The sequence below is a fragment of the Misgurnus anguillicaudatus genome, chromosome 12 (genome assembly GCF_027580225.2).
Source record: "Misgurnus anguillicaudatus chromosome 12, ASM2758022v2, whole genome shotgun sequence".
Lineage (NCBI taxonomy): Eukaryota > Metazoa > Chordata > Actinopteri > Cypriniformes > Cobitidae > Misgurnus > Misgurnus anguillicaudatus.
The window spans coordinates 12,295,768-12,310,829 of record NC_073348.2 but is presented as its reverse complement, the minus strand read 5'-3'; the positions used below and the strand labels follow the sequence as shown (position 1 = coordinate 12,310,829).

The following is a 15,062-nucleotide window of genomic DNA, read 5'->3' as shown; positions in this document are numbered from 1 at the left end:
ATCTCTCTTCACTTCCGGTCAAAAGTATGGCAGGTGGGCGGGGTCCGGATCGCAGCGATTAGCAATTAGCAACACGACCCAACTTCAAACGATCCAATCAGATCTCGATTGACAAATTCAAATCCAGCCCTGCCTTATTTCATCTCAAAAGACGTTTCATTCGGATATACGTCACCAGGGGAAAATAAGGCAATCGCTACTTCCGTTTCATGGCGACTTTAAACAAGGTAAGAGCAAACGCCCTCTTTTTAAAGTTTCTGCTAATATGACAGTTACCAGCAAAAGAACACTCACGCTTCAAAATTTGATTGACAAGACAGCTGACTCGGTGGTTGCCTAGCAATATAAAAAGCTGCATCGCACTGCTCTTTTTTTTTTAAAAAGGCAGTGTGTCGCGCCTTGCGTTTCCAAGCGCTTTTGGTGTGATTAGCCCCTAACACTGCCAATGATTTTTCTGGAATCTGTAAGCACTGTTTCTGCTTTTTGTTCACATAGAATGTGTTCTGTAAATGTTACGGCAATGTTACTAGGTCCAGTGTTAATTTTGTGACAAATAAATTATGAATCGTTAACAATGAGTTTTTACTGACAAAACCGAGATGATAACTAAATAAGAACTAATCTATAATGACGAGTTCATCCAGTGGGATTATGACTATAACAAAAAGCTATTGACATTTTCACCAATAAATAAAATCTATACAAAAGTGATCAATCCCAGAACACTTACAACATGTGTTTGTGTACACACAAAAGGCTCTCTGCCAATTTTTCTGAATTTTCTGGAATCAAAGTGCTGTGTAAATGGAGTTTTAGTTACATGCTTTCTAGAAATTACCTCAGTGTTTTGAGTGTACAGTCTGGATGCTGTTGTACATCAGTAAGCATCTTTACTCCTGATTCTCCAGGATCATTTCCTGTGAGATCCAACTCTGTCAGGTGTGAGAGGTTTAACTTCAGAGCCAAACTTTTATATCCTTCTTCTGTAATGCTGCAGTTTGAAAGTCTGGAACAACAAGTTAACATTTTTTCACGATAGCGACATCAGATCATCAAATCATTTACACTTTCTCTGAACAATATTCACTACTACTAAACTATTTAAATATATTATACAGCAGAACCATTAACTGAATACAGTGGCTAAAAGAGACCTTTATTATAATGTCTAAACTCACCTGAGTATCTCCAGTGTAGAGTTATTTTGTAGTCCATCAGACAGCAGCTTCACTCCTGAATCCTGTAGTTTATTATTGCTCAGGTCAAGCTCCTTCAGACTGGTTGAGTCTGAACCAAGAACTGAAGCAAGAGCTGAACAACTTTCTTCTGTTAGATCACATTTATCGAGCCTAAAACATGTTAGATGAACTTATTACACTTCTTGCATTTCTTTTAATGAAAAAAGATATGCATTTACACTGTATACTGTATCTTTTATTTATTAGTGTCAACATTCTATTGTTTATGTTTAACAGCTAACAAATTTTAAGTTACTCATCTTCTAAAATAAGGAAAAGAGACTTTGAAGACACTTTATTATAACTAAAAGTCCGGTGTAGCACGTTTTTGTTACTTGAGTGCAATAAATGTTTTTTGTGGAAAATATGAGAATTGTTTGAGAGAATCGGGATCTCAATTCCTATTGAGAAAAATCATGATTCACATTTTAGCACGAATCGTGCAGCCCTAAGTATGGTGGCACAAAATAAAACATGGCGTTTTTCTCAAGCGGATAAAAATGAGTACTATATTGTACGGTGGAAGAGCACTTAGACTTCGTTCACGCTGCAGGCTGAAACAACCCAATTCTGATTTTTTTGCCCCTATGCGACCTGTATCTGATCTTTTCATGACAGTCTGAACGACACAGATCCGATCTTTTCAAATGTGACCCAGGCCACTTGGGTATGTGGTCCTGACTCCGATACATATCCGATCTTTTGAAATGCGTCCTCCGTCTGAATGGCCAGGCCACATGTATCCGACCCATACGTCATAATTCTGTGTTGAAGTAGGCTGAAACAAACAACAACCATGGCGGACGTTGCTAACACTGCTCCACAAAACGCTATGGCCAAAAACTTTGCTTCCTCCTTCTTTTTATTTTTTTTTAAAACGAGAAGATTGTAAGTGTGACCCCGAATAGTCGAAGATTCAATGCATCGATAGGAGAAGCCTGATTCGACTACAAATCTCACAGTCGTATCGTCGCAGATGTGTTATGAAATGAGGATCATTCAATTTTGGCCGTATGGGTGCACACGTTATCTGATTTCACATATAACAGCTTTCTCCCACTATATTAATATACAGCATATTATTATAATGTTGCAAATAATATGTGAAGTAGCAGCTTTCAATAAATTATTTTTAAAATGCGTTAATAAATCCAACAACCCCTGTGACCGGGCTACACGTCCATAAGAGGTTTCTATGTTAATAAACCATTGCCTCTTTGTTTCTACATTAAAAGACAAAGCTGGCAATTCTGGTTATACTTTCGTTCTTTTAATAATTTCTTTAATTTTTTTATTTTATTTCTAAATCACTCTGGGTTATCTGATTTATCTATTTGGAATGTGCTTTGTTTCCGTGCACTTGAGGCATTTTGCACATTTGTTCTGCACTTTGTTACTTCTGACTTTATTTTATTAAAAAAATTTTATTTATCATAAACGTAAATTCTGATCTAATTTAAGTCTGTAAATTTTGGATTGCTTTTCGTTGTATCGATGTTGCGCTATTGCGTGCTGGCAATGCTTGCGCATGCAATTAGCCGAACGGGCTAGGTGCTCTGCGTCTCATATTTAGAAGTTCATCAAACTAAACATACAAACACGGATGTTTTCCGACGGGTATAAGTTTTTAAAATGTTAAATGTATTCAAACAGAGGTAAGCCGTTTCTTTAAATTTCGGTGCTGAAACGGAAAATATCTGCTACGCGTAGTGTCTATAAAATCATTAATTTCAGTGTTTTTCTTGTTATAAATTAACGTTTAATGATTTGTATATAAAGCTTCGTTTTTATTATTTACAGTAACGATCACAAAACATTTGTCATTTCTCATTTGTCGTTTTTTTTCTGTCATGACTGCTTTGACGCACTAAATCTCCAAATTGAATAAAAACACTGAATTGTAGCCGGAGTTTCCAAGGCAGGATCCCCTTTGTTATTGGGGAGATTTTTTTGCACAATTTATATATTACTTATGAATATTATTTTTGACACACGTAGGTTATTACGTGTATTTTGGATTTTAATTTCATTACTGTCTGTGCATCTCCGTGGCCTCATCCGAGCGCACTTTCTTCGCCTTGCGTCTTTTGAAGATACGGGCATCAGCACCATGAACCAGAATATACTCACACACCTTTGGCTAATCCATGCCCACACAGAAATTCTGAACTCCCTGGGCGTTCGTCCCCTAGCTCATGAGAGACTTTGGACTTTATTATACAACCGGCGCAATGCGCGATGCTAGTGTCTTTTGCTAGAGTAAAGAGCGCGTTGATAATATGCGCATACAGTATTAACGGGATGACAACGCGGGTTTGCTTATCACATACATGGATGCGAAGCAGTACAAAAACGGTTTTTAATATGAAAAATTAAAGGATTAAAATGTAAAAGATTATTATTGAGTCTCTTGGACATAAATGAGGACTGATTATGAGACGTTAGAAGGTGCAAAGAGCTGCTCCATCTGTGGCTAAGTAAATAAATGCTTTGCTTTAAACAAATGCATCTATTTTTAAATGTTTTTAAATGCTACCCCACGAATTTATTGTATATAATCTGTGGATTTGGTGAGATGAGAACTCATCTCTTGTTTGTAACAAATAGTATTTTTAGAGTACAAACCTTATATAAAGCCTAATATATTCAAAAAATGTAATTATACACTATGTATATCTTTATAAAAGTCTACAATATCAGAACTAAACCCATTATTATTTTTTTCAATTTATGAATTATTTATAAGTTTAAAAAAGACAGTAATAGTACTACTTAGTAAAAAAAGATCTTACGATCTTACGAAAGTAAAATATGTTCGTCCGCATGGACATTAAAAATTGTAAAGTTTAATTAATATTATATGTTGTTATAATATTATATGTTGTATGTAAATATGTTGTATGTATGTATATCTGAATTTGTAACGAAAGTAATTCCCCCTGGGATTATTAAAAGTATTTCTGCTTCTGACTAATAGCGTATATATTTATTTGAGAACTGATGATGTCTGTGTGTTTCAGACCCTGGCTGTGTGCACTGAAGTGTATATGACAATAAAGTAGTGAAACTCAATGTATTTATATTTAAAATGTATTTTAAATATGCCTATAGGCTCATAGGTTTTTTGTAAAAAAAAAAAATTCACAGCACCCCCTGTTCAAAATGACCTCCAGCGGCCCTGGACTACACTGTTGTTGACATCCATGTTTAACGTTAGTTAACAAGTGACGTCATTGACCATTGAGTACTCTTCTGCGCATGCGGGTCACTTCTGGGTCATTTCACGTTCACACAGGAGATCACAAAAGGTCGCATTTAATTGGAAATGTGAACGGCCTTGCAAAAAAAATCACATTTTTTCAAAAAATCGGAATTGAGCATTAAGCCCTGCAGTATGAACGTAGCCTTAGTTTGCAACACTTCGACCTCGGTGCGTAGTAACATCCTCACTCCTGACTACTCCCCCTCTCTCTCAAACTCAAAAGAGGGGGAGTAGTCAGGAGTGATGTTACTGCACCCGATGTCGAAGTGCTGCAAACTAAGTGAAATAGTATGTCTAAAATGCATCATGAGTTATTGTTGTGTACCTTACAAAAACAAAAATTACATTATAAAGATAATCATTTCAAATGCATTCTTCATAAATAATCTCAAAATTTGGTTTAAATTGAGTTCAGTGTTTGGTCTGTTTTCACACAACCTACCTCAGTATGTCTAGTTTACACTTTATATTCTCCAGTCCAGTGAAGAGCTCCTTTACTCCTGAATCCTGCAGACTATTATTGTTCATGTTGAGCTCCTTTAGACTGTTATCTGATTTAAAAACTTTAGCCAGACAAAAACAGCTATTCTCTGTGAGGTTACAATCATTTAGCCTGCAAAAAAAATGTAATCTAAAATGAAACAACGTACAGGTATTTGCTGAATTTAATGTTTAATATATTTACAATATTTTTTACATAGTTCATATTCAAGTTAGAATCAATTTAGGTATTACGGTTGTGCCGATAGACGATAGTATCGTGTATCGACGATCTTCAGACATATCGCCAATGGCAGGCTTTCATGGCGATAGTCATGACGATAGTTGGCAAATGGTTATTATTATTATTATTATCATCATAGTTTTATATTAACACCCACAATGCATGCTTTTACTCACATGAGGGTTTGTGGGCTTCACTTTACGTGGAGAGCTTGTAAAGAGAGAATTCCTTCTTGCACGTACCTGCACTTAATGCGCGCGTCTTGGACTCCTACCACTAAATCCAGCGCGCCGCGTCATGAGCAGCTGCGCTCTCTGTCTCACGTGCACGCGCTCTTGCATCTTTTGGAAGTCTAAACATAAACTAAAGTAGTAATCCTTATGTATTTGTTCAGTTTAATGTGTTTCATGCGAGCTGAGGCAAACTTTACTTTTTGTTTAAAATATGACCCGCTGCATATTGGCGCCTCTCTCTCACTCTCGCGGACTTGCAGAGAGCTGTGCTCGGTCCGAAGTCAGATCACTAGGTATTAATCCTGTTTATGATATGCATTTCAAGGAGTTGTAGCAACACGTTCCTCGTGTTTAAAATATGATTGTGTTTAAAATATGATCGCGTTTCGCTGGACCAATGTGTTTAAAAAGGCACCTCATGAGAGCACCACTGCTTGACATGTGTAGTCTTCTGCAACAGCACTAAACCAATGCATTGAATTGTTTGTATGTGCGCGCACGTGTGTGTGCGTGCGCAGATGCATGTTTTTACAGTTATTAAGTAATCATGATAGGGTTTTTATGACGTGCTCTCATTAATGCCATCATTTTTAAGAAGGTTGCGGTCATGACTGTTTTGCTCTTGTTTTTTTTGTCCATCCATCAAGTGACTTGTTATAATAAGTAAAAAATTAACAAATAAAAAAATGAGTAAACTTCTGCCCCGCCCCCCGATACTATCGTGTATCGCCGATCTCACAGGCTGACGATCTGAAAATAGGGCATATCGCCCAACACTAGGGCTGTCACTTTTCGTTCGAAAATCGATTGCACAATCGATCGGACCAACCAAAAAACATTTCGAAAACGAAAATAGGCAATCGATTTTAACCAAATATGTACACTATTAATTGTAAAAGAATTAAACAGTTAAAAATATAGATGTAACAAAACTCACAAACAAGCAGAAAAAGAAAATAAAGAATTCCGAAAGTGCAGTAGGTGTGCGAAAGCTAGACAGAAAATACCCAGCAATTTTACGCACCTATAGTTTCACGCTTTCAATCGCTGCATCTAGTGTTTTGCAAAGAAAATGGAGGACAACGTCAATAAACCTGTGCAACACGAGACAGCGTTGAAATTGTGACCTTACAGGAGATGATGAGTTATGACTAGGAACCACCCTTGCGAGCTGACAGCGACCCGCTTTTGTGATGGAAGATTGGCAGTACGAAATACGCAGCTGGCAACGAAGTACCCGAGTTTCCCTGGGACATCAGAGCGGTCGGAGTGCGTCTTCTCAACAGATGGACATATAGTGAATGAAAAGCGCTCTGCTCTTGACCCCTAAAATGTTGATCGACTTGTTTTCCTTACCAATAATTTGTAATGGCCCTAGTCTTTTTGCGCATTTCATTATGCCTGCCTAGTGCCGCCTAAGTGTCGGTTACGTTTAATAAAAAAATACACAGCATGTTCTCAACTTCAAGTAAGTCTATTTAAAGTTTCATTTTTTAACAGTTGTTTGAAATGCATCGAATCATTATTTAAAATAATTTGTGAATTGCCTAAATCATAAAAGCAGCCGGTTGAACCTGCAGTAGCCTAATGTTTTTCATTTATGGCAGCAGTTCACTCTGCATATTTTTTAAGAGAATGTTTCACTACTGTTGCTGTTTTTTATTCTGCACGAAACTTAATGACAATGAATAAGAAATATTGCTGACTTGTGCGTTTCAGGCGCTCTCTTTACATTTGTCTGTTATTTGGCGTTAAATGGAAACGTCTTTTTTAGACATGGAAAATCGATTTTACAATCGATTCAATGAACACTTATATATTAAAAATCGAAAATGATTTTTTCACAAAAGTGACAGCCCTACCCAACACTATTAGGTGTTAATCTTTTATTATCCAAGTACTGTTATTGTAAAGTGTAACCAACTAAAGTATTTTGTCATTTTCAGATAAATGTGACTTAAGTAGAATAAGCCCAAAAAATGAAAATGGTATCAAAATTTCCTCAACCTCGTGTCCCCATAAGGCTTTTCTTATTCTTTGAAACAGATAACATCTGTGCATCTTCTCTTTGTTCAAGACTGTAGGCAAATAACGCAGTTCCCTTCTTTCCTCTTCTGCTGTGGATACAGCCCTTATTCCAGTTGATATGTATTTTTTAAAAGTAAACATAACATATTTTCTTGGCTATAAGTTGCTCGGAGTATAAGTCAAAAATAAGTCATCAGTCAAAAATGCGTTTTCAAGGGGAAAAAACATAAATAAATCGCACTGGACTATACGTCGTTTAATCTGACAATTAATCTGGAAAGGCAAGTAATTCAACTAAACAATAGCACAGAACAGCAGGCTGAATAGGTGTCCGTACATTAACAAAGTTACATTAACAGTTATTTACACGATACACAATAGCATACAGAATATACCTGGGAGGCTGAATAAGCTAAATTAACACGATAAGCCAAATCAAGTTCAAAAAGTTCCCGAAGTCATTCCGCATCACTGAATTGAATTTCATAAATACAGGAGCAGCAAGAGCAGAAGTTTCAGAACCAGCCAAACTTAACAAACCCCAAACTACACTTTTTAAAAAATATAGTTTTCAAAAGTAATTAGTAAGTAGTTAGTAAGTAAGTAAATAAGTAGGCTAGAAACAAATAGTGAAATATTTATTGAATAATGAGATTTTTAGTTTTTGGGTGAAACTTCTCTTTAAATTACTTACAGTGCTCTTTTGGAGTTTTTAACGACCATCTCTAGTCTACGAAGACACTCATCTGATTTCTTGAATTTCTGAAGCTCAAAGTCTTCCAGCTCCACGTCTGATGTCACCAACACAAAAGCCAAAGCTGACCACTGAGCAGGCGAGAGGTCAACAGATGAAAGACTTCCTTTGTTAAGCTGGTCTTGAATGTCTTTCACCAGAGTTTGGTCATTCAGTTCATGCAGACAGTAGAACAGATTGATGGACCTTTCTGGAGACAGATTTTCATCTAATTTCCGTTTGATGTACATCACTATTTCAGTTTTGGTCTGCTCACCATTTTGGTCCGGCTGTGTCAACAGACCTCGTAGGAGTTGCCGATTGGAATTTAGTGACATACCAAGTAGAAAGCGAAGAAAAAGGTCTAGGTGACCAGTGTCACTCTCAAGTGCCTTGTTCACTGCAGTCTTAAGCAAACCACACATCGTTTCATTTGTGCCCTCCTGCTCTGTGTGCTTCTCAGCAAATACATTTGTCTTGTCGCTATCTAGAAACAGATGTGCATAAAGAGCTGCAACAAACTCTTGAAAACTCATGTGAACAAAGGAGAATGTGGTTTCAAGTCTCATCCCCGTTTCCTCCTTAAATATTTGGGTAAACATCCCTGAGTATGCTGTTGCATTAGAGACATTAATACCGCTTTCTTCCAGGTCTGAGTAATAGAAGATCAGGTTGTTTCTTTTAAGTTGCTGAAATGCTAGGTTTCCCAGTAAAGAGATATCCCCTTTTTCCCAGGAAATATCTGGTCCATAATTTCCATTATACTTTCGACTGCTCTGCAGGATCTGAAATCGGAAAAAATGTGTGTACATCTGGGTCAGAGTTTGAGGTGTATCATCAGAATCTAATCCCCCTGGTGATTCAAGGGTGTCATCAGGCTGATTGGATGTCTTTTCCAAAATGTTCTGGAGCACAGTGGCTGAAATCCAGCAGAAGACTGGGATGTGACACATGATAAAGAGGCTTTTTGATTCCTTAACATGCTTAATGATTTTTTCAGCCAGAGTCGTATCCGGGATTTTTTTTCTGAAGTACTCCTGCTTTTGTTCATCATTGAACCCTCGTACCTCTGTCACCCGGTCAATACATTCAGGAGGTATCTTACTGGCTGCTGCTGGTCTGCTGGTTATCCAAATGAGAGCAGAAGGAAACAGATTTCCCTTAAAGAGATTTGTTAGGAGAACGTCCAAAGGGACTTTCATTGTAACATCACGGCAAATCTCATTATCCTCAAATTTTAGAGGAAGTCTGCATTCATCCAATCCATCAAAAATGAAAAGGATTTTAAATTTATCATTCCTCGTAAAATTCAGTCCTTTTGTTTCTGGGAAATACTGAATAATAAGGTCCATCAGACTCAGTTTATCTTTCTCCTGTAAGTTTATCTCTCTGAAAGGAAGTGGAAATATGAAGGTGATGTCCTTATTGACCTTTTCTTCAGCCCAGTCCAGAACAAATTTCTGCACAGAGACAGATTTTCCAATCCCGGCAACTCCTTTTGTCAGCACAGTTCTGATATGCTTGTCTTCTTCAGTTTTTTTAAACACATCTGTGTAGTTAACAGATTTCTCTTGTATATCAGAACGCTTAGAATCGGACTGAATCTGTGTCATATCGTGTCCGGCGTTGACCTGTTCACCCTCAGTTATATAGAGCTCGGTGTAGATTTTATTTAAGGATGTGGAGTCACCGTGCTTTGCAATTCCTTCACATACACATTGAAACCTCTTCCTCAGGTTTCTTTTTATTGGTCGCTGATAAATTGAGATTAGCTCATCTGAACACACACAAACACAGGAACAAAACTATAGACATTAATCATACAGTACATTCTCTCCTACATTTTATATATAATTAATAAGGTGTGAGAGGCCAAGCTATAGTGTAAAAATAGTCTCAAGGATCCATTTAAAAAGCAACAATATAACAGATGGTTCTGTCAAAAGCCTCTTACCTTGTATATCATCAGCTACTTTATCTTTCTTCATTTGTCGTAGGAAGTAGAGTGTGATATCAAGGGCTGCTTCGTTGATTTTGCTTCTATCCTCCTCAAAGTCCTTCACAAAGTATTTTGTGTTTTCTTTTTTTATTATTTTCTTAAATTTTTTCAGCTCATTTTTAAAAAAGACGATTATTTTTTGCTCAAGTTCCTGTACAAAACAAGTAAAGCATTGTTAACATTTAAATGGTGCATTCCCTAGTAAAAAACAATATACTAAATTGTCAGATTAATTAAATGAAAAAGTATAATATTAATATAATTATAAAACTTTATAAAACAAATATATTTTTAAAAGGTACTTTTCGAGTTTCGGCCAAGAGCATCTAGAATTTTCGCTTCTGGACAAGGATTTTAATTTCAGTCCATCACTACACTCTAAAAAATGATTAGTTGACTTTGCTTAAAAACATTTGGAAACCTATTGTATTGCCTTAAAAAACAAGTAAGCAAATTCCAAACCAAAGTAAAAAGTATATTTGGTTATGTACACATTAAATTTTCGAGTTAGACTGACAGATAAAAGTTATTAAAACAAAAGAAAATGTGATATGGTCACATGGTACTTTTTTGGTACTATGGTACTTTTTTTAACTCTTTCCCTGCCAACGTTTTTTTTTTTAAAGTTCCCTGCCAGCGCCAGCATTTTTTATTTCACAAAGTTTAATGTCTTAGAGAAAATGTTCTTCTTTAAATAAATAAACATAAAATATATGAAATAAAATAACAGATCCTCTGGTTTAAAAAAAAATGTCTCTTGTTATCACTAGAGCCCGACCGATATGCATTTTTTGGGGCCGATGCCGATACAGATATTAGGGAGTAAAAAAAGACCGATAACGATATATCGGCCGATATTCATTATGTGCATATTATAGTACAGTACACATATACTACAGTATATATTATACTACTACAGTACTGTACATAGAATACACTATATACATTAACAGAATATACTATATATACATATTTTTTGCAATGATCACACTATGATCTCACCACAAATGTGGTGATCAAACACTTAAAATGACGTGACAAAGATATGTAATATAGGCAGGTGTGTTTTACAAGTTAACAATAAACTTTATTATCCAAAATTATTCTGATATAAGTGCACAAAACAGTAAACTTGACTTATTATAAATAACTTTAAAACACAAACAAAACAAAATACATATAACTTAAATCTTTGTTAGTTTTGATGAGAATAATGTTATATTGGGCTTATTTTAAAAAGTGGAAACTTATAAGGTCATTGTTTATTAGCTTTACAGTAAGTTATGTACTTCACAAATTAATTAGAATCTTACCATTAAGACGTCAATGCTTGACTTACTGACAACATACTGATGTAGGCTTATGTTTAATGTACTGCACAACGTTTTTATGATGCGAACCCACAGTGTTCTGCCGGGACTTTAAACTTTTATAAAACTAAAGCGTCTGCTCTCCGCCTCTTTAATTTAGCAAGGGTGTAAAGTTGCGCGAGTTTATTTAATAAATTTCTTAGAAATGAGCATGTTTGGTAACAGCACAAGCAGCTGTACTTTGACAGACTGCGTGTCAGTTTAAACGTGTCCTTTCTCCGCCTCGCTTTATGTATCCCGCTTGCGTTTTAAACAACTCGCAAGTGGCCAAAAGAGACGGATTGAAAACACCAAAACTAAATTGGAATGTATCTCTCTCATCCACTTTTAATCCAATCGACCAAAGCGCGTCTTAATACCAGGTGTAAAATGTTGTCAAGAAACCACGTGACTGCTGCCACCTGAACTGAGAGACTGACTGACTGAAGTGAATGGGCGGGGGATTGGCTGGTGTCACTCCAGTGAGTGACCTGGGTCGCCATTAGCAACCAATAGGGTGCGCTCTGCTGGACAAACAAGTACCTACATCTTTCAAAAGCATTTAATGTTTTCTGTAAGGAGCGTTCATATCGGCTGCATATCTGCGGCTTATACGTCGATACAGATATATCTGCGACATGCTCATATCGGCCGATAAAATCGGCAAACCGATAAATCGGTCAGGCTCTAGTTATCACCTTTTTAGCTTCTGTTGTTTAAATACACATTAAAACAACAGAAGCTAGACGATCAGTCGATGCGCATCTGAAAACAGCTTTTTATTTAACTAATAACTGCAGATGTTTATCTGAGATGTTCTGAATTTAGTTTATGTACATGATAGTTTATCTGAATGTAGTGCTTTCAGTTATATTTACCCATCAGTTATGTATGTAAACTTAGTGCTGGGCGATAATTCGATAACGATAATTTTACCGATATAAACTTTTTCGATAAAACGATAAGGACAGTTCGATAAGTGATCGATAATGTTTACGCACTGTGAGTAATGTTGCGCAAGCACTTCCGGATGCGGCACGCGCTCTTGGTTTACCATAGGGTTTACAATCAGAGTGTCAGTTAGACTTGAATGAGTGGAAGATGAGGCAAGTTATTCATTTATTAGAGAGAGCCCTATGATTTTCGCGATGCAGATAACGCGGACGGAATCACGGAATCCAAATGTACGGAAACATTTTCTTGTGTGTAATGTTGGACGCGCAAACAGGGTTCGTCAAACACAGCAGACACAATAGGTGCAGTATACTGTATTTTCTTTCAGCGTCCGCCTTGCGCGCGCACACATCCGCACAGCTTTAAAAGTATATTTACAGGACATTCACAAATTCAGGAAACTGAAACTGAAAAACAGCAGATCCACCACTGCAATGAATATATTGTATACGTATGCGCTCCCACAGCAACGTGACGCTCTTGACATCCATTTATCAGCGTGTATAGCTCGTATATGTATAACACACGCGTGATCACTGAACTAAGTTTTCTTTTTTGTTAAGGTGAACATAAACAGCTGGATGTCACCTCAGTATATTAAAACTTAAAGCTGACTGTCTTGGATCTTAAAGTGACAGTAGCCTGCTGCTTTCTGTGTCAGAAATGTGTTGATTTCATAAGAAATAGGCTATAGGCTATTTACTTTTAATACAGATGCCTGAACAACATTAAAACAAGATTTTAGTATTTGAATTTGTCATGTTCTGAATAATAAGTAGTTTAAAACCATTATTAACTGTCTGGTTTTTAAAATTTTCATTCAGGAGCAAAAATCTGCCTTTAAATTTGACAGGAATAAAGATTTGTTATTTATCATGATAGTTATCGATATCGACTGATATGGAAAACATTTTCTCGATAATTTTTTGGGTAATATCGCCCAGCCCTATGTAAACTTGTGTGGTATTTCTGTGGACAATTTATGCTAACAGCTGTTTATAACTCTCTAAGGTCTGCATCCCTCTCATCAGTACAAAACTATAAAGTGGAAAAACATATTCACACTTTTTGGACAAAGTTATATGGTAACATGAGCCACATGAAGTTTGCAGCTCTGTTGTGTATCAGTTTCTTAGTTTATACAAGTTTTTCAATAGGGTTTGTTTGCAAATTAACTGAAAATGTCCCACTGACCTTCCTTTCTATTTTGATTATATTGTTAACTTCTTAATAAACCACAAACAAACATGTATACATTACTTTTGTCCTCACATTTTTTATTCTAGTTCCCTCTCACATTACTGCCTAAAGGCTCATTATGCAGCTCATTATGCAGCTCATTGTTTGCTAGCTGTCAATCAAACCTTCTTGCATACGGCCCCTCTAAACAAAAAGTGTCTAACAATTTCTAAATCAATGTATTGTTTTATGTGAATAATTTAAATTTTGCTTTTTCAAATTTTTTCAAAAACCATGCATAGACATTTTCTCTCAAAAATACAAACATGTACATACATGTAGCTCATATAATATTGTAGTCCTGTTTGTGCTGAACGCAGTGTTATGAGACACTTGCCATTAATATGTTTAAAGTAACTGAAAAAAGACTAAATTTAAGAGCATGTCAGAACCTCTGCCAGTGTCCTAAAATGGCCGGACCCCAGAGGGTTAATCTGACTTAAATTCCTACCTTACCCTACTGCAGGGAGGGGCAACTTGGGTTCTGGTGGGGCGGTGTCCTGCAGAGTTTAGCTCCAACTTGCCTCAGCACACCTGCCTAAAAGTTTCTAGTATGCCCAGTGGCGGATTTAGCAAATTGGGGGCCCATGGCGAAGGTACGTATGGCCCCCTATCCGATCTATAAAAGTATTTTTTTACTCCAAAATGAAGATGGAAAGCAGAGGTCACACAAAGTGCAGCACTACACAAACCAATAGAGAATAAGTCAATGGGGCAAAAACAGCCATGAACAGTAAATGAGGGAGAAATAATTTAAATCTGATGCTGCAGAAAAACTTGCAATGCATCAAAGCCAATGTTGTTACTAATCTTTCACATGCCCAAGACTGTGATAAAAGGTAAAAAAATCCAGTCTACAATCACTTTTTATATAAAAAATATGTTTTCTTCGATGTTTTCTTCACAAACATAACAAAAGGGTTGTGAATTTTCCCACAGTGTATTGTTGAGTTTTTGAAAAATGTTCGAAGCATTTTGCCAATATATGTGTCAACATAAGATTTTTCACCAAAAATCCTCCATTTGCTGAAACTTGTGGCCAAATTAAGACTCAACAGCACCCCATAGTGGACGAAAACATCCCCAACATAACATCAGCAGGGCTCCAGACTAACATTTGAGAGAGTCACTGGGTGGCGTAAAAACAAAAAATAAACACTAAAACTAAGTCCCAACATGTTTAATGCATTAATAAATTAATTACAAATACAAATAATTGTATTCTTTACATTCATTGTTTTAACTTTACCATACTTTTATTTTTAACATATATTTGCCTTACTGTAAACCACTAAACTTACAA

At 36.3% G+C, this 15,062-nt stretch overlaps 1 protein-coding gene across 1 annotated transcript in view; it reads right to left on the bottom strand.

The window, feature by feature from the left end:
* LOC129447569 (uncharacterized) overlaps positions 1-15,062 on the bottom strand; it is a 134,377-nt gene that overhangs the window by 73,825 nt on the left and 45,490 nt on the right. The window contains exons 11-15 of the mRNA XM_073873689.1: positions 10,173-10,368; positions 8,180-9,995; positions 4,943-5,113; positions 1,179-1,349; positions 839-1,006 (exon numbers count right to left, since the gene is read on the bottom strand). Coding sequence (XP_073729790.1) covers positions 839-1,006; positions 1,179-1,349; positions 4,943-5,113; positions 8,180-9,995; positions 10,173-10,368 — 2,522 coding nt within the window. The remainder of the gene's footprint in view (positions 1-838; positions 1,007-1,178; positions 1,350-4,942; positions 5,114-8,179; positions 9,996-10,172; positions 10,369-15,062) is intronic.